This window comes from Nicotiana attenuata, chromosome 8 (genome assembly GCF_001879085.1).
Source record: "Nicotiana attenuata strain UT chromosome 8, NIATTr2, whole genome shotgun sequence".
Taxonomy (NCBI): domain Eukaryota; kingdom Viridiplantae; phylum Streptophyta; class Magnoliopsida; order Solanales; family Solanaceae; genus Nicotiana; species Nicotiana attenuata.
In genome coordinates this window covers 4,289,132-4,309,532 of record NC_031996.1, presented here as the reverse complement: position 1 = coordinate 4,309,532, position 20,401 = coordinate 4,289,132, and the positions used below count along the sequence as shown (strand labels likewise).

Here is a 20,401-nt window from a genome sequence, read left to right as displayed (position 1 = left end):
ATATACTTAAGTTGTATTGACTCATATACTGATATCCTGGGACGAATCTAGAATTAAAAGTTTCTGATTTTTATAACGATTTTAAGATAATATAACAATAATAATGGTTTCACAATCAAAAATACTTATGTGTTAAAAAATGTAGCTCAAAGTAACAATATAAAACAAGAAGATAAGTAGAATAAGAGAAGAAGAGATAACTTTCTTATTTCATCAAGTATTTAAATGTATTCCATCTCACATTTCATGCCTCTATTTATACTATTACATATGAAGGTTACAAAATCGTTGTCTTAAACATGGCATTAACAATTGAGATCATGGGGGAAGATCATGGGGGAAGNTATTTTTCATAGCTTGGGCGATTTTCGGGAAGCTTCAAGAGAGGGTTTTTCATCATCAATGATAAGGTAAGTTATCCCCACCTATTATGAGTTAAATACATCAATTATTGTAAGGATTTGAGCATGAAATTGGTTGAAATTTGGGGGTTTTGGTAGAAAGACCTAGAAATTATATTCTTGGAATTTAACCACGATTTTGAGTATGGAATTTCGTGAAAATTATATATTTGAGTTCCTAAGGTCATGGGTAATCTTTATCTTCGAAAAATTTCAGATTCTGGGCACGTGGGCCCGAGGGCATTTTTGTCAACTTTTCGATCGGAGTTAGGAATTTCTATAAATTAGATTGTAACGAATATTTGAGCATATATTAATGGATTTGCGTAACCGTTGGCTAGTTTTGGAGCGTGGTGCATCAATTAGAGTCTTCGGAAGGGCGTGGAATGCCGATTATGGATCTTCGGAGCGAGGTGAGTCTCCTTTCTAACCTTGTAAGAGGGAATTGTCCCCCTAGGTGAAATAATTGATTATGTGCTCCTATTTGCGGGGGCTACATACGCACGAGGTGAAGAGAGTCCGTGCGTAGCTACTATTATGCCATTGTCCGGGTAGTTAGGGCCCAAAAGCATGTTATACTTGGATTATTTATGAACCTATTGATAGCTTGTATTGCTTAAATCACCTTGGATTAGTAAATGAATTTAAAAGGAGATTAAACATCATTTTTCCTGAATTGTTAAAAAGAGAAATTGTTATATTTGGATAAATATTCCCATTCTTAATTGACTGGTTGAGCATGTATCTCTATGTGTACCTGCGTCGCATGCATGGTTCGCGAGCAGGGTATGTGTTTATTTATGGAACATGCCGAACGCCTTGGCAGATTAAATAGATGCATCTATAGGCGCGCCGTCGACCCTCGGCAAGTGCACAATTTATTTCTGTTGGATCGGGCCGTCGCCTCGGTGTGATTTGCGCATGTTATATTGTTGCTTGAGAATTTAAAATGTGAATTATGCCCTTCGTGGCTTGATATAAATTGATAAGATAATAAAGAGTAAACCTTGAAATTCCTTGATTATTTGTTGAAGGAGTTTACCTGGTTTCTGGCTTCGTGAATTAGGACTGCTGTATAAATCCATGATTTCCTCACATTTTTAGTATATTGTCAATTGACCTCTAGTAAGTGTCGAAGTTGACCATCTCGTCTCTACTTCTTCGAGATTAGACGGGATACTCATTGAGTACACGTTGTTTACGTACTCATACTACACTTCTGTGCATTTTTGTTGCACAGCTATATTTATCTCTAGCAGCCCACTGGGCATAGCAGCACGGATGATTCGGGGACTAGGTGAGTTGCATATTTCGAGGCGGCCCGCAGCTAGTAAAGTTCCTTCCAGCAAATTGTATTTTCTTTCTGTCCACTGTATTCCGGACGGATGTTGTATTGTATTTTATTTTCTTATCAGTAGATGCTCATGCACTTGTGACACCGGGTTCTGGGATGGTTTCTAAATATTTTGTATTAATTGCTAGTATTTAATTTGAATTCGTTAAAAAAATGTAGCTCAAAGTAACAATATAAAACAAGAAGATAAGTAGAATAAGAGAAGAAGAGATAACTTTCTTATTTCATCAAGTGTTCAAGTGTCTTCCATCTCACATTTCATGCCTCTATTTATACTATTACATATGAAGGTTACAAAATCGTTGTCTTAAACATGGCATTAACAATTGAGATCATGGGGGAAGATCATGGGGGAAGATCATGGGGAGGGGTTATGGAGGTGTGGGAGTTACAATCATAATGGTGATGAGTAGTGGGAGGTAATTTACATCATGGGTGAAAGTAGTGGGAGTAGTGGACATCCACATTTACTAAGTATTTTATAACACTCCCCCTTGGATGTCCAAAAAATAGATAATATGCCTCGTTAAAACCTTACTAAGAAAAAACCCTGTGGAAAAAAATCTTAGTGAAGGAAAAAGAGTACACATATCTCTAATACGCTTTATTTGCTGCCTCGTTAAAAACCTTACCAGTAAAACCCAGTGGGACAAAACCTAGGCTAAGGGAAAAAGAGTACAACGCGTATCTTACTCCCCCTCATGAAAATATCACTATATTTCTCGAAGACGTCGCATTCCAATCTTCTGTCTCAACTTCTCAAATGTTGAGGTTGGTAAAGCCTTAGTGAACAGATCAACCAAATTTTCACATGAACGAATCTGTTGAACATTAATTTCACCATTTTGTTGAAGATCATGCGTGAAAAAGAACTTTGGTGAGATATGCTTTGTTCTGTCTCCTTTGATGTATCCTCCTTTCAATTGAGCAATACAAGCAGCATTGTCTTCATATAGTATTGTTGGATTATCCTTTTTCATAAGAAAACCACACATTTCCTGAATATGCTGAGTCATTGATCTTAACCAAACACATTCCCGGCTAGCTTCATGAATGGCTATTATCTCAGCATGATTTGAAGATGTGGCAGCTATTGTTTGTTTCATTGAACGCCATGATATAGCAGTACCTCCATATGTAAACAAATAGCCTGTTTGAGATCGGGCTTTATGTGGATCAGACAAATAACCTGCATCGGCATAGCCAATCATTTCTAACTTGAATTCATTAGAATAAAACAATCCCATATCTATGGTTCTCCGAAGATATCTAAATATATGCTTAACACCANAACAAACGAAAAAAAAATAAAATAGAACAAATATAACCTGAACAACGAAAAGAGCTCAGCTTCGTGCTGATAACGTAGTTAAAAAATGTAGCTCAAAGTAACAATATAAAACAAGAAGATAAGTAGAATAAGAGAAGAAGAGATAACTTTCTTATTTCATCAAGTGTTCTAGTGTATTCCACCTCATATTTCATGCCTCTATTTATACTATTACATATGAAGGTTACAAAATCATTGTCTTAAACATGACATTAACAATTGAGATCATGGGGGAAGATTATGGGGAGGGGTTATGGAGGTGTGAGAGTTACAATCATAATGGTGATGAGTAGTGGGAGGTAATTTATATCATGGGTGAAAGTAGTGGGAGTAATGGACATCCACATTTACTAAGTATTTTATAACATTATGAATATATACAATAATAATGCATTAATTAATATATCTACATGGTTCGGATAGATTGAGTTCCTTTGAATCCATAAGTTATCGGGTAAATCTACCTATGCCAATATCAATGATACGTACATTTTACTATCTGTAATGTATTTGTGCACTATTGTTTATTAATACAAGTCAGATCTCTCTATAACAACATCCCTATATAATCATTTACTATAAAAGCTTAATTTTTTTCAGAACCGATTTTTTATGTTATATTTTACCTCTCTATAACAATATTCTACCTATAACAGCAACATCCATCTTTATGACAGTACGCTCTTTGTGAAATTACCCCTCTATAACAGCCATGCAGATTTCCTAAGATTATTACTAATAATAATTCTAAATATTTAAGCAAATATTTTATAACTTTAATGTACAACTTATAATAGCTATATATATTATCTTAAGGATAGCAGTATGTTCCAAGAACATATGCACGTCAGATATTTTTATAACTAAAAATCTACAAATGATATATCTTGCATTAGAAAAATGCCAAAAGATACTTAAAAGATCTATTTATACTTTTTGAAGATATGCATATTATTCTTTTTTTATTTGAAGATGTACACATGATATATCTTATATTGAAGATGTAATATGTAAACGTAATCTATTCGTATTTTTTAATTGTGTGCCTTAGAGTTTAAATATTTGTGTGTTTAGTTAAGAACTTTTTTAACAATATATTAGATTTCTTTAGCATTTAATTCGTGAAGTATTTATATCTTTTGAGATTTTGAATTTAAATATTTTATTAATCTTTTTTATATAATATTATAAAAGAAAAATAATTAGTTTTTGGATAATTTTTGTCTATAACAGCCAAAATATATTTAAATGCCAAATATTGTTATAGGTGCATAACATTCATTCACTGTAAAAGATGAAAAATTTCGAAACAAACGATGCTGTTATAGAGAAGCTTGGTTGTACTTTGGATATTAGTATTCTATTATATTTTGACACCTTTGTTTTCTTTCTACTTTCCCCACAAGTAACAATTTTTTTTTCCCCACAAGTAACATGCATGCCTGTTGGAAGTCCTAAAAAAAATTGAACACGTTAGTTATTTATAGTAGTTAAAATCCAGTCGTTGGTCCTTACACGTGGCTAAAAAAGGCCAACCATTTGGAACCAAACCGTCCAACTGTGTGTAGGAAGGTGAACCAAGAAAGCTAAACACACCTTTTATTTGAATCTCTTGATCCTTATGTTGAATCTTCTTATGTGGTTGGAACAATTTGGACCTCAAAAATATTCGCAATTCTGATAAATAAACATTTTCAAGGAAAAGTTCTACTCTTTTACTTTCCTTTTTCTTGTCCAAATAAAAATACCTCAACTTCTTGATTTTTTCCCTCACTTTGCACCTAGTTGTCTCTTTGTCTAAGTACATGAACTTGTGAATTTACTTGCCAAGTTCCAATTTTTTTGGTACCCCATTTCATTTTTCCTCTTATTTTCATTTGGGTATCTTTTAATTTTCTTGAATTATTATTTGGTTTTGAAATCTTGGTTAAAAATGGTGGGGGCATTGTGTGTTGTGGGTTCATCTATGGTGGATTCACATTCTAGTCCTTGTTTGTGTTTGGATGCTTTGCCTACTTGTAACAAATTGAGTGTTGGGGATTCAGTTTTGTATAAGAATTCTTCATCAATTGGTAGGAAACAATTGCCACGTTTGGGATCAATGGAATTGAGCAGTTCTTTTGTAGATTTGAGGTTTTCAACAAAAGCATTTAAGGGTAATTACAAGAATTTAAAGAAGGAGAAAAAGAGTAGGAAGAATCTTGTGGTTGTCAGTGATTTAGGTGGACAGTATGAATATGGCTTTGATGATATCAAAACGGTGAGCAAGCTCTAACATTTCTAGTTAATTTGAAAAAAAAAAAGGATTTATATAATTGTCGTCGATTAGTTTGAGACTGAGACGTAGTTGTTGTTTAAATACGGTTATGAGACTTATGTTTATTAGCCCATTTTGTTTTACACTCGTATATTCAAAGAAAACGTGCATAACTTGTGAAATTTGTAGGTGTGATTGGTCACAAAAATGTTGAGTATATATTGGGATTAAACCGTAACTATATTACCCTATTTCCTCAATGATACAAAATGCATTTACACCACCATCTTATTGAAACAAACACCAAAATGTGATTAGATGTTGAAACTACACATAAATGGTACTTGTAGTCGGGGGCGGAGCTACATGGTCTATAGGGGTTTCGATTGAATCTCCTCCCCGGAAAATTATACTGAGCATTGAGGTAATAAGATCTTCTTGACACAAGGGTATCTTCTAGTGTAGTGGTAAATATGGCTCTAATATTACTTTAGGTTGTAGGTCTAAATACTAGTTGTGGCACTGTTTAACACTCTTTTTGAATTTACTTATCAGAATGCCTGCCTTTGTCGCTATTTCTAGTTAGGATCTTCTAGGAATTGAATACCATTATTGATTCCGAGTAGGGGGAAGGAGCTGTAAAGTAGTGAGAAATTCATTGTATGACTTCCTTTAGGTGGAGTTTAGGTAATTAACCTCTGGTTGTCTGGTATAATCCAAAGGGGACGAAAATATATATGGTTCCTACTTTCTGTCCAACTTTTCAGGGGCTAAAATAGGGAGATGGCCGAACATTGCCCCTGCCCAATCTTACTTGTGGTCCTCTGTAACTTTCTTTCTGAAAGGGAAAACAACACACAAGCATCCCCTTTTTGAGGGGTTAAAAAAGGGGAGATGGACGAACATTGAAACCGCCCAATCTTACTTGTGCTCTTCGATCACTTTCTTTGTGAAAGGGAAGAAGACCCGAAGCATCCTCTTTGTTTTCCCTTCTCCCACTTTTCCTCTTTTCACCCCAACCAAATGTAGCATTCAGAGAGGAGTGCAGTGGTTTATTGGCTGTTTGAATTTTTTGCTTGCGAGTTTTAAGTTATTTTTCTCTTCTGATCTTTCTTTTGTGGTGAACATGAACTGTTTGAATTGTTTGTTGTGTTAATAATGTTTGCATTGTATCAAAGATTTGAAGCAGATGTGCCATAATACAGTCTATCGTAGTATCACCTGCTCTTTCGCATCATTTTAACATGGTAGGTTGTTGTGATACGTACTAGCTGATGACGAGATTGGTAGTTCTTGGGAAGTTGTAATTTTGGATTTGGCAATGTAAGCTTCTCCTAAACCGTGCTTCTGAATAAACAATGGTTAGAATGATAATCTGATAAAGAGTTCTAGCAAATACTTCATCTTCTACTAAAGATATAACTCTTCGATTTGAAGATTTTATAAATGTGTGGTTTTCCTTTTAGAAAGGATATGAACACTCTCACCCAACGAAAAAGTAAAAAAAACTGAGAGCAGCCTAACTTTCTTTCTATTATGCTTCCCTGCAACTAAACAAATAGGGGTAGGCTGCTTGTTTTCTGCTTTAGCTTAGCACTTCAGTCAATTTAGCCAACAAGGACCGAGTAACTGACTTAGCTAAAAAAAATTCCTCCTCAATCACTGTTAGGTTTTGACTAGAATTCAGTCTACTCGTGAGTTAAAGTGGGTATTTTAGCTAGGCTAATAAACCCATACGCCTTTTATGGTTTAAATATTATGTTATACTTGATCCACATGTCGCTTAACAGCACAGTAAGCTACTCATTTTAAGTGTCATGTAAAATAAGTACCAAATGCATTTCTTCTTGGAAGTCATTAGTTCTGAATCATTAATCAAGTTGAGATTTGAATTTCAAGAAAAGGACTACGTTCTTTCGAGAGTTTTTATGAGTATGGAAAATGAGACTAATCTGAAATCCCTTCACAATTACAAATCCCAATAACCTTTGGTAATGCCTTTTTACTTCCTTCAGATACTAGTTAATTTTCTGGAAAAGAAAAATGTGGCGAGCTACATAAAATGCAGCTCAATATTTCTGTCTTTGGTATCATGAACTGCTCATTACCTTGCTAATTCCATCTTCCCCTATGAGATCCAGGAGAACAGCAATATGATCATGGTTGAATATACTCTCCCTCTCTCTGTTGTCTTTTTTTATCAGTAACTGAAGAATTCAATGTTTTCAGCTTTGAATCTTTGTGTACCTTCTCCACTTAAATCCCAGGCTTGGTTCCTAAGTAGGAAATCCAAACTTGTGACGTACACCTACCACACTTCCCTAGCTGTACTACCTTTTTAACCCAACGCCCAGGTGGCGGTTGAATATACTTTCTCTTTGAATAGTTATGTAGAGATTTGCATATAAGACAGTACTAGGAGATAGAGAATGTTGCACGGTCATGTGATGATAAACTCTTTCGATTATGTTCCTCTAAATGGTATGCTACACTTGGATCAACCTTGTGAGGACAAAAGTCCAACTTTTTATTCTTCTCAGACTGATGCTATTGTTAGTTCAAGGGCTATTTCGTTTTGAATCTCTAGCTATATCTGTTTAACTGCCAAAAATGTTGTTATATCACGGAGAATCTCTGGCGTAAAGAATTAGTCGGTTGATTTTTGGGATATACCTTCCAAATATGACATAATCCTTCTTTGATTCTGAAGTATTCTCATATTTTACTGCTTAACAAGATCTGAAACACTTGCATTTTTTCTGCAGCAAATTCTTAATTACTTCACATTTAAAGCAGTGAGGACTATTTTGAACCAACTTAATGAAATGGACTCTCCACAATATCAATGGTTCAATGAGTAAGTACATATTTTCCTCTCAAAAGTATCTTTTCAATGAATAAGAGTGTGTCCTATGGTCTACTGGTTCTCAGATTATCAAACAGAAATGCCTAAATCTAGAGTTATTTCACTTGGTCGTGATATTTTACGGCTAAAGAGAGCAGTAATCACTGCAGTACTGATGTCAATCTTTTGAGCTTGTTCACTTTGTTTCTTGACTATCTGTTTTCAACAGTTATGTTACAGTAAATAAGCTTAGGGATGGGAAGCGTTTTATTCGCAACCTTGCTAAGGTAAGTCTTCTTGACCTCCATTTTTGTACATCAAGTGTCTTAATTTAAGTAACTATGGACTTTGCATCTTTGAAATGACTTCCGAGCTCTTGACAAAGATTTTAAAAAGAGAAAAGAAATCACTCTCACAAGAAAACGAAAGCGAGCTGACAACTTCTTACGATATTCTTGACAGGAGAAGCAAGAACTCGCTGAAAAAGTGATGGTAACACGGCTCAGTCTGTATGCGAAATGGATAAAAGTAAGAACTAAAACGCTTTTGCGTCAGAACTTTTGGACATGGAACTGTCATACTTATTTGTTTTATTTTATTTTTGCTGCTGATCTATTGTAGAAATGTGATCACGAGGAGATCTACAACCGAATATCTGATCAGAACGTGGAAGTGATGCGTGAGCGGCTCATGGAAACTGTGATTTGGCCATCAGATGACACGAACTCGGAGAGAGTTGGGTGAAAGAAACTCATTGTGCACTGTTGATTTCACTTCACTTTTCTCTTTCAGATTCTATTAGCTTCTCACTGAAATTTGCAGCAAATTAGTTTATGTTGTATTCTTCCGAGATCACCGGGATTCTTGAACTTAAGCTGTATATAAAAGGGATTTTGTATTTCATATTCAGTATATCAAGAAGGGGAGCCTTGGCGTAATTGGTCAAGTTTCTGCCATGTAACCAGGAGTACACGAGTTCAAGCCGTGGAAACAACCTCTTGCAGAAATTTAGCGCAAGGCTGCGTACAATAGACCCTTGTGGTCCGGCCCTTCCCCGGACCCCGCGCATAGCGGGGCTTAGTGCATCGGGCTGCCTTTTTTTTTTTTTTTTTTTTTAATATTCAGTATATCATTCAAGATTAGTTAACTTCTTATGGAAATGATAGATCAGCCTGGAGTCTTAGAAATTGCAGTTTCTTTCTGATCCTAGAAAACGTACGAAACAACCTGCTATGGAACTACCGATAAGGGGCAAAAAGACTTTACTTAGTCGAGGCATCATGTCTTTACTTTATGCTTTGCGCTGTTTGCCTTACTGTACGACCACGGAGAAGGCTACCACATCAAGGTGACAGGATTCGAACCTATGGCCCTCTGTACCCAAAACAGATACGCTGACCAGATTGTGCTACACCTCGTCTTACCACCCCGAAGCATATAGATCCACGCGATTGATGAACACTCAAACCGAACTCGCCCAATGCAATTCCCAACTTCTGTGGTCTTTTCTCTGGAAGATGTTAATGTACAAATACATTCCTGAAAATATTTCTCTCTTCCTGACTATATTGCAAGTGGAATTTGAGTTTCTTCTATTGTGAAAACTGAAATTACAATAATGAGAAACTTGAACTGAATTGGCTAATGATATGGTTTTCAGTTTTTTTGAAATTATTATAGTGTCCCTTTTTCTTTCTCCATATTGCAGTGGTTATGCATGCTTGCTTTGAACCGAGACTCTATTGAAAACAGAGTCCGTCGCCCCTTTGATTACCGTAATGCTAATAGTATCTTCATTCTTCAGCCAATATTAATATCGTCCTTCATTAGTTTTAGCAACAATTGGAAGAAACTTTTTTTATGAAACAATGGGAAGAAACTTATTGGTTCTCTTCTGAGAATTTCTTAAATTTTCTCACATGTATATGTTAAATGATTAATTACCTAATGTAATTCATGTATATCTTCATCAACACATCAAGAGTATAGAGAGACCAAGTGATACTTCTTTTCAAAAACATTTCCTTCTTGTGGGGGAAAGGAGTGGCCACTAAACTAACGATTATAATAAGGATCTGTCATATACAATGAGAATATAAAATTTTCTTTACACTATCAAGTGTAATTTAACTTATTATAGCAGGGTTAATTACCATGCTTTTCAAGTTAAAAATTAATGCCTATAATACAGTCACCTTATAAATAACTTGATTATGCAAATATTCTTGTACATGGAACCTAAACTCTTTTGATCCGCGACGATGGATGTCCCAGCCATTGAAAGAGTACTGCCTTAGAAAGGGTAAATCCTGTATCTGATTAAGACATTTGTACCAATAGATAGGAATGGATGCAACAACAACAACGGACAAGTGGAGGATAAGATGTAGGCGACTTTACGCCTACCTTGGGAGGGCACAAAGAATGTTTCCGATAGTCCAATAGAGAGGAATGAATGATGATATAGAATATAAATTTGCCTACCATGTTGACAGAATGAAAAATAGGTAAGAGATACTTTGTAAATTTGTGCTCAAGTAATGAACGAAGAGTGACTGAATTGATCGAACATGTAGCTTTGTCGAGGACAAACGGGCACCTTGTTATGGAATGCTGTAGCATTTTTTGGGACGCAGAAAAGAGAACTAAGACAACTAAAACCGAGAACAAGAATCAGAGGCAACTCCAAAAGCATATATAGGTTATGTAACATGATACTAATTTCGATTCATATGTAAGTTTTTCAGGAGAGGTGACATGGTGTATGTTATTTGTTGATGACATAGTTCTGATTGACGAGACGCAGGATCTGAGAGGCTGGAGGTTTGGAGGCAGACCCTGGAGTCTAAGGGTTTCAAGTTGAGCAGGATTAAGACAGAATACTTGGAGTGCAAGTTCAACAACGTTGCCCAGGAAGCAGACATGGAGGTGAAGCTTGATACACAAGTTATCCCCAAGAAAGGTAGCTTCAAGTACCTTGGATCTATAATACAAGGTAACGGGGAGATTGAAGAGGAAGTCATGCACCGTATCGGAGCTGGATGGATGAAGTGGAGGCTCGCTTCCGGTGTGTTGTGTGATAAAAACGTGCCGCTGAGACTTGAAGGTAAGTTCTACAAGGTTGTAGTTATACTGACTATGTTGTATGATGCAGAGTGTTGGCCAATCAAGAACATTCATGTCCAGAAGATAAAAGTAGCTGAGATGAGGATGTTAAGTGGATGCGTGGGCATACCATGTTGGATAAATTAGGAATGAAGTTATCCGGGATAAGGTGGGAGTGGCTTCTATGAAGAAAAGATGCGAGAGGCAAGATTGAGATGGTTCGGGCATGTTAAAAGAAGTATAGAAGCCCCAGTCATAAGGTGCGAGAGATTAACCTCAGTGGGTATCTGGATGGGCCTAAGAAGTCTTGGGGCGAGGTTATTAGGCGGGACATAGCACAACTAGAGTTGACTGAGGACACTGCCCTAGATAGGAGGGTGTGGAAGTCGAGGATTAGGGCAAAAGGCTAGTAGGTAGTCGAGTGTATCTCTTTGTCTTTCCTAGTTCGCTAGCATTAGTGTTAGTACAATATCCGTTTAGTCATAAATTGCTATTATTACCTAGAGTTTAACTGCTTTCTTGGCTTCAGTATTTTTATCTTGTTGCCACTACTTTTGTCATCCGTTCTCCAGCCAAGGGTTTATCGGAAACAGCCTCCGTCCTTCTAGGGTAAGGGTAAGGTTACGTACATCTCATCCTCCCCAAACCCCACTTGTGGAAAAATACAGGGCTTCTTGTTGTATGTAGGTATTTTAAGGCACCAGAAACAAAGTCCACGATCAGATAAACAGAAAAAACTTCAAAATAAGCAGATATGAGGGACATAATGCCACTGGAGGGGCAATTGAATCAAGAGTAACATCTAGTGGTAGAAAGCGAAAAAGAGAACTCTGGTTTATGTAATCAGTTTCAACCTGTCTGTAGTGCAGGACAGACAAACTAGTAATCTCATTTAAAAAACTAAAAGCTATGGACATAAACTCCATGAAGAGTGAAAATATGTTCAAACAAAAAATGATAATTCCAGATGGTCTAAATCTTGGAGAGAAAACTATACATAATACTATGCCAAAACTATGCTTGTTGTCGGAGTTGCAATGAGATGCCAACTGCCCATAGGGCTGCTCATTGCCTGGCTCGAGCGATAAGAGGCCGGCCTTGGGAAGGACCCTGTTTACATGGAGTACCCAAGCCTAAAGTTGGCCCGAGCACATCAACACACATTTCATCACCACATATATTTGTACTTCATGCATAAGAGCTCAGTTCAACTATAAGAGATGCTGATTGCTGAGTACAGAGCAATCTAAAATAGCCATATCAACCAGACACTTCTGCTTTCCGGATTGTAAGCATTCAGCAAAGAAAGTAGCTGAGGTCAATTCTCCAAAAATATGAGGCTCATGGCTAAATGCTAATAATGCGTCAAGTTTCAGAAATCAGCCATCATCTTCAGTACAAACACTCGAGCCAAGAAAAAAAGGTGAAGTGGAATCTAATTTTCAAGTCGACAGTGGATTTCAATACTATATACCTTGTGCTACAGGTAGATCAAGGAAAAAAATTCTCTTAACATTCGAATAAAATATATGGACCAGTGGCAGGATAGAAAGTACCGCTTCTCAGCAAAACAGGTAAATAGATATTAACACAATCCCTCGTGTTTAAGCAGCCTAAATACTAAAACTAAAACCCCTAAAATGGAAAAAAGAGATAATGACACCTAATTATTTATTCCCAGCACAGAACCCACAACGGGAAATGAAAGGGCTTATAGGGGGATACAGAATAACAGGTGCAACAATTATAAACAATATTACACTTGGAAAAAAAAGATACAAAATTGCGGCTGGGGCACAGAATGATACAGTTGAATATGGCCTGATAGGCCACACAATCAATAGTCGAGCAACTCCAAGCAAAAGCCTTGAATTTGAAAAATGCTGGAGTGAAAGCTTAAACCTGCAACAAGAAGTGAGGTTGAAGCAGAAGCAGACTTGGCCAGTCTCTGGTCACTTTCTAGTAGGTTAAATTAAACATATCTCCGACAAAGATTAAAAACCTACAAACCATGTCTACCACTCAGAACGAGGTGGTGGGTTTTGTTGGTCAATTAGCTTTTCCTGGATTAGACCCCTTGCTAAGACAGATTTAATAAAATTACATGCAAAGCCTACTACTTCTTGCATATCTGAAATTTGATGAGTTAATCGACAGTATTTACGGTATGTTTTTGGATTAGACAATGTATTGACTTTGAAGATTTAAGCAGGGAGATACAAATTTGAATGGTCTTCTTTCTTTTCCTTGAGATTCTCAAGAAAGAAAATATGTTAGCTCCAACTTGACTAAATATATGGTCAAGAATAAGGATCTATATTATTTATAACCATTCTCGTATTACTAACAATCACATTTTGCCATGCCAAGACAGCATCTTTTCACTCCCCTCAGAATTCTTGATTAAAATTAAAACATATCTAATGCATTTGAAAGCTTTCATAAACTTCCATTTACTGAGAAAGGGGGAGGTTGGTTAACAGTTTCTATCACGTGCTTTGCAGAACCGTAGAGCCCCATGAGGTATGTATAGTACTCATTGTTTATGGAAAACCAGAGCTCTATGCCTATTTATAAAGTTACAGAGATGTTCCTACGACTTAATTAATCATAAATTTAAGTCGGCCTTGATGAATGCATACCATGTTCTCCTTGGTCCCAAAGGTTGCAGACATGGCATTATACAAAACATGTTGAAGCCCAAGCATCATTCTGCACCAGAATCTTTCACCAACCACTGAATTAAGGATAAAAATATAATAGTCATGTAGAACCATCACCAGAAGTCATTGATTGCCCTAGAGCTGTCCTCGCTCTAAGCTGCACAAAGAGTTCAAACAAAATTTAATTGACAAGCAAACGAATAATCTAAACATAGTTTAATCCGAATAATTGCATTGACCTTTACATCAAGGCAAGGATCATTGACCATATTTTTCAACTGGGAAAATATGCCGGCATTCCGTAGTTTCATCACCCAGCCAGATGCACCAGAACTGCTTGGAGAAGTAAGGTTCACTAGAGTCCAAACTGCAGCTGTACGTAACCGGCTATCATCACTATGTAAAAACTTGAACATAATTGATTCAGAATCATTAGCTAACGGTGGAAAGAGCTCTTGCATAACGGCTTCCTTGTGCACCTCATTTCCAGATGCCACATTTGTAAAGACGTACATACCCTAGAGAGAGAGAGAGAGAGAGAGAGAGAGAGAGAGAGAGAGATGTTCAGAACCCATAATTAATTGGACATTATTCGCGAAGCATCAGTTAAGTAATCTGTTGATAAAGAAAACTAGCAATGGAACTATCAGAAAAGAAAACTAGCATTGTTACCCGTGTAAGCAGAATTGAGAAATAAAACATTTGTTGCTTGAAATGCCTAATCTTCTTCTTCCATAAAGAAAGTACTACGTGTGAAGTCCATTCTCACACACAAAATAAGCAATTTGTTTCTATTTTTGGTGACTATTTTACAGCATTATATTCAACCAAAGATGATCTGACAGCAAGCAATGGTAGAGATTATAATTTTGCATCAAGAGATACATGCCAAGGTGCGTGAAGACCAAATCAACCTTAATCTATAACTTGATGCAATTACTGCTATTTCAAAGCCAGTTCATCCACAATTACAACATTTCTCTAGGAAACACACATCTGCACTTGGACAGCCAAGCTTTTGGAAGCATGATTATCTTAAATTCTTCGCCTATAAGGCAACATAAAAATTGTACAGTCCCCGGTATGGATTTATGCACATTAGCACAACTTTTGCTCATCACCAAAAGGAAAACAACTATTTAGCCACCTAAAGATATCACCTCCACCATAGTGATATCTATTTTATTTTATACTACATAAGGAACAGATCTTTTTGCCAGTATCGCCATCACAACCAGATACACATTTAATATCGGCCTCCCCAAGTATTCACATAATAATCAAATCCTTACAGTTCATCATCTGCACAAACAATTATGAAAATCTTTCTTATAAAAAAACAATTGTGAAAATCTGGCAGAATGACCATAAAAAATTTCAGCAGCTTGCTTAGAACCTTTACTTCCAGTCGTCAAGCATACATTTAAGGACCGAGACATCTACATTTACAAAGAGCAGAAGTTTTTACCTGAATGAGGACTTGAGCTTTTGAAGCACTCTGCAGTTGCTGTCCCACAGCATGCAGCAGAAGAGCGTCCTCAGCAAAGATGTGCTGGATAGAATCTAGAGGCCCATCAACAAGATTACGAACCAAAGCTAGAGCTTGCTCTTGAACAGAAGCCTCAGGATCTGCAACCCGAAAGTGTTAACTTCTAATGAAGATCTCTCTGTACAACCATAAATTTGCCAGGTAACATATAATAGCAGAAAAATTACCACAGATCAGGCTTCTCAGAGTCAACTGTGTGAGCTCTGATAGAATTTCCTCTTTACACTTGTTGTTCACAAGGAATATCAGGTTCCTTAAAGCACACACTGCTTTTACCCTAATAGTTGAATCCATTGACTTCGAAAGCTGAACAAGCTGCTTCACACCTCCACATTGCATAAACATTGTCTTATGCGCCAAAAAATCAACCACTATGTTGCTGATGGCATCAAGGGCAGAAACCTGCTAGTAGAGGATTGAAGAACGTATTATGAAATTCTCAATAGCTCAACCAAGAAAGATTAGGACCACTAGTGCAAAAGATCTTTTCAAGTCATCAGATGCAGCATCTCTTCGAACAGTTGAAACAAAAACAATGAAAAAGGTGCATGTATATAACATCTTACAATAATATTAGTAAACATGGCTTTCATAGATCCTCTAAAGTATTAACTGAATACAATTGACAACTCTCTTCAAAATTTTAAGGAGCACACTTCAGCTTAGCCTGTGACAGAGTTGGCATTGAGTTGCAAATTAAATGCTTTAAACACCACTTTACAAGTGTTATCGAGGTGCCCGAAAGAATATCCTAACTAATTGTGAGTTTCTTGCGTGTCTTTTTCACATGTAGCACTCCTATGTTAACTGGTCTAAATAAGAGGAAGAAAAACTCCCCCACCCCATCCCACCTTCCCAATCCTGCAAGCAAGGGCTTGGAAGGTGCGAGCTGTTAATATTCTATTACTACAACAAAAACACACGTTCCAATCCCAAACTAGCTTGAATCAACTACATAAATCTTTTATATTCATTCCGCTCCATTTGGATCACTTCATTCTAGTACTCAGGACAAACTGGGGTTCCTCTAAAACTAGATATTCTCCAAATCTCACACTTAACCCCACACTAACATACAAATCTGCAATCAAACTTAAAGAACTCTTCGTGATCACAGGACCTCAACTACTAAACCTTATAATAACTAATTAGTATGACCTATTAGTCACTAAAACCAAGAGCATTATATAATTAACATTGCTGTCATAAGGTCAGAATCTCCTAAGCTTCACTTTACTAATGCAACAATGCCCATCCCAGCCTAACATGAACATACAATTTCAAACCAATCAACACAGCTTCTATGAGGATAATGCTCAACGACATACAGGACATGAAAGCCAGCAGTCTTGCATAAGTGATGGTGCCAAAGTTGCAAAAACAGATTCATAGGAGAACACAAGCAAAAAAAAAAAAAAAAAATTACCTGGACAAAGGTCAAATCATCAACTAAAAGCCGAACCAAGGGAACAACAAAGCTTTCATTCATAAATAGACCTGCACTAAGATTCTGAGAAGTAGTTTGTCAGCAAAGATCATTACATGAATAGCCATTATTAAGAACTAATTTTGGCTATTATTAATATCACAAACCTTGACTGAGCGAGAAACATTTTTCAAGCATATACATGCTGCAGCACGCACTTCACCACTGTCATGACTCAGGGCATCACCTACAAGCTTCATAGCCTGCATCAATAAATAGAAGTAACTATCAAAAATTTGGTGCATGTCCTCCACATCACTCGGAGGTTCCTAAACAGAAAGGCCTCCAGACTTATTTATGACACACTTCAGATCAGCATGCCTCAGTCATTAACACAACTAAACATAGTATCAAACATCTTCAGCATGTTCTGCTTGTTAAAGCACTGTCTGGTTCTCCATTTATGTGTCTGCTGTTTTTTTTCCTAACAAAACTTCTAGCAACCTCAACTGTTAATGCAACTAAGTTTAATTTGGACACATGCTGATTGATGAGCATGTTTCATCTGCAGCAGCATATCCTAGCTCTCGACCATGTTTGTCTGCTAGTCAATTCCAGTCTAGTATTTGATGACAAAGATGTTTCTGCTTTGACTTGAGGTGATGTTGCTGAGGGAAGTGAAGTGACAAGGACTTGTATGGTTTGAGCCAAAATTCAAGCTCCAACAAATAGAAGAAGGAATAGCAACTTCTACGTCATCAAAACAAACTCTGGTAGATAAAGAATATGAAAATGGAGGAAGACGGCGAATACAATTATAAGATATTGATGGATATGATCAATCTTGAGGAGGAAGAGGATTAATTCCTATTTCTTTTGTTGTGTTATGACTTAATTTTTGTGCATTAATTCGCATTTATCCTCCTTTTAACATAAAAAATACATTGGTGACCTTTGTCTGCATTGACTCTATGCTTATATTATGTTTACTCGACTTTGTAAGTTAATATAAGTGGTTATTTAGTGGTATGAAAATTAATTTTTTGCATGACGGTGATCTTCTGTGTATTTTTGCAAAAATATGCACTTCACTTCAATGAGGTGTGCACTTCCTTTCTCACTTGAAGTCCGGTTACTTCTTTGCGCTTTTTGCATCTCAAAACACTTCTTTATTGTTCTCCCTTGTACCAAAACCAGGCTCATCGTTTAACTTCAGCTATTTACAAAGAATATTTTATACAAGACTGATGATTCAAGCTCAAATTCAGTCCATGGTTTCAATTAACTGCCAAGCTTATGAGACGAGCTCAAGCCTATCATATATGCGTTCAAGCATACAACTTGAGCTCAAATCTAACCAACACTTCAATTCAAGTTCAATGATTTGAGCAAAGTGAAACAGTTAAGGATTCAGCTACATTTGATTCAGTTGCAGCTCTAAGTACAAAAAATTAAATGCCACTTACTTTTACAAGATGTAGAATTAACATACTCGTTTCAACTGAATCTATCAGCCTTTATCATTTAAAAGCTTAATTCTACAGATGCAGCTCAGTGGATTAATCTCCATTACTTTCTTTATCTACGAAGTCGGGAACAGGCAAACAAGGCCCAAGTGCAGAAATCAGAATTAAATTTTTTCCCTTGCAGCCTCACTGCCACACAATGACAATATACACGACGAAACAAGTCTTTATGCATTGTAAAGCAACTGACCTCTAATGACAGAAGCCGATCCCTGCACCGTTCCAGTCTGGAGCACATGTTAGCCAAAGCAATAAGTATACCCTCAAAACGTCTCGACTGTAATGGACCTCTTCGCAGGTGGTTTACAAGCTTATCAATAACATTTGCCTCGAATGCTAATAATTGCAAATCCTCCTTTTCTGCAATTAAACTAGACAAGGCAAAAGGAGCTTCGGCTCCAACTTGATCATCCTCAAGAAGCTCAAGTAGTATTAATATCAATTTTGTTTTGATTCGTAAACTTTGAAGGCAAGAGGGAGCAGAGTTCTTTATGACAATCAAGCATATGCAAGCAAGCAATCTTGTCCGGGCACTTTTATCCTTGGTCAATTCAGTAATAGTCTCCAATGCTCCTCCATTTTCAGGCTCCGTGAACTTTGAAACGACGTCAGGATTTCCCTTAAGGATAGTGGCAACAGACTCTAGACTAGCATCTGTTTGAGTTACAGACCCTCCAAGCATGTAAGTGAGTTTCTTTAAAACCCCAGAATCGCTTAATGCCTTCTGCTCCAAACTTGTCTGGCAAGAATGTGTAATGATACTTGCACCAAGTCCAGTCACATTCTCATTTTCACTATTCAATAGCGACCAGATGAATGTCATATTATTCCCCTGCAGAAAATCATACCTTGGGGCTAACTTTGACTGATAAATAAACTTAAGGGAACGAGCAGCAGCATCCACTACCTGCATCAGATCTCAGTAAGGCCAATCATGAAATATACTCGTGAAAAAATGATTATGGGAAATATCAGTCAAAAGGTAAGGCCTCGTCTGAAGAACAGTAAAACAACTGCTTCCTCTACTCTTCCCCTTAAGTACTTTCAACTTATTTTAAACTGATTAGCCACATAAGTAATGTAAAATCAAGCAAAAAGGGAAAAGAAAAAATATAAAGAATCAAACTTACCTTGTTCTATTATAAATTTTCTGTTCAGATTCTAAAATCTAACGAAGGAATCTATTTCACCTAACTTTTTAAAGATTTTAATCTGAAAATTAGAGGTAAGCGCGAAAAAGGCTGAAAATTCGAAATTAAAATTTAACTCTGGTACTACAAACAGAAGAATTAAGCAAATATAAAATTTTAAAAATCTAGCATTAAATGTTGAAAGAAATTATACAACTATAATTTGCTTCATAATAGAGCCAAAACGCAAACAAAAAAGAGTAAAAAGGCAACAAAAAAATGGAAATTTACCTTATCATTAGGATAAGAAATAAGGCGAAGAAGAAGAGGAAAAGCACCGGCATCTAAAACAGCTTTAACGCCGTCATCAAAGCCACACGCGAAGCTACCGATAGCAGCAGCCGATTGAATAATAAGCGAATCGTTAAGTTCCACGATATCACCGGCACATGCAGAACCAGCCGTGCCGGCGGCGGAAGAGGAGGACGAGAGGATAGAGGTAATTAAAGGGACGGCGCCGAGTTTGAGGAAACAAAGCTTCTTCGTACGGTTCCCGATGATTTGATTTTTAAGGTCGCGAAGGGCTTTGAGCTTTGTATCGGTGGAGGAAGAGCTCAGTTTTCCGATTAGATCCTCGCGACGGCTGTGAGTCGGAGGCGGCGGCGCCGATGATGCTGAAGCCGGCATGGTTGAGGGCAAATCCGGAATTTCATATGCGGATGCGACCAACCGATTGTGCAAAAGAGGAAACGAAAAAGGAGAACTGGCGAAAAAAATAGTGTGTGTTTGTGTGTGTGCGCGCCTCTCTTTTTTTT

General features: G+C 36.9%; 3 protein-coding genes across 3 annotated transcripts; 1 reads left to right on the top strand and 2 right to left on the bottom strand.

The window, feature by feature from the left end:
• Positions 2,469-2,771, bottom strand: LOC109231449. Its single transcript, XM_019397111.1, has one exon. The coding sequence runs from the start codon at positions 2,769-2,771 to the stop codon at positions 2,469-2,471; it is 303 nt and encodes a 100-aa protein (XP_019252656.1).
• Positions 4,735-9,096, top strand: LOC109230774 (chaperonin-like RbcX protein 2, chloroplastic). The gene is made up of 5 exons (XM_019396199.1): positions 4,735-5,345; positions 8,108-8,199; positions 8,417-8,474; positions 8,650-8,715; positions 8,809-9,096. The coding sequence occupies exons 1-5, from the start codon at positions 5,019-5,021 to the stop codon at positions 8,929-8,931; spliced, it is 666 nt and encodes a 221-aa protein (XP_019251744.1). The 5' UTR covers positions 4,735-5,018; the 3' UTR covers positions 8,932-9,096.
• LOC109230773 (armadillo repeat-containing protein 8) lies at positions 12,729-20,401 on the bottom strand. The gene is made up of 9 exons (XM_019396198.1): positions 19,878-20,401; positions 18,647-19,363; positions 17,098-17,193; positions 16,931-17,014; positions 15,672-15,906; positions 15,424-15,584; positions 14,201-14,473; positions 13,935-14,112; positions 12,729-13,194 (listed from the first exon to the last, which is right to left on the bottom strand). Exons 1-8 carry the CDS (start codon positions 20,271-20,273, stop codon positions 14,056-14,058), a joined length of 2,019 nt encoding a protein of 672 aa, XP_019251743.1. The 5' UTR covers positions 20,274-20,401; the 3' UTR covers positions 12,729-13,194; positions 13,935-14,055.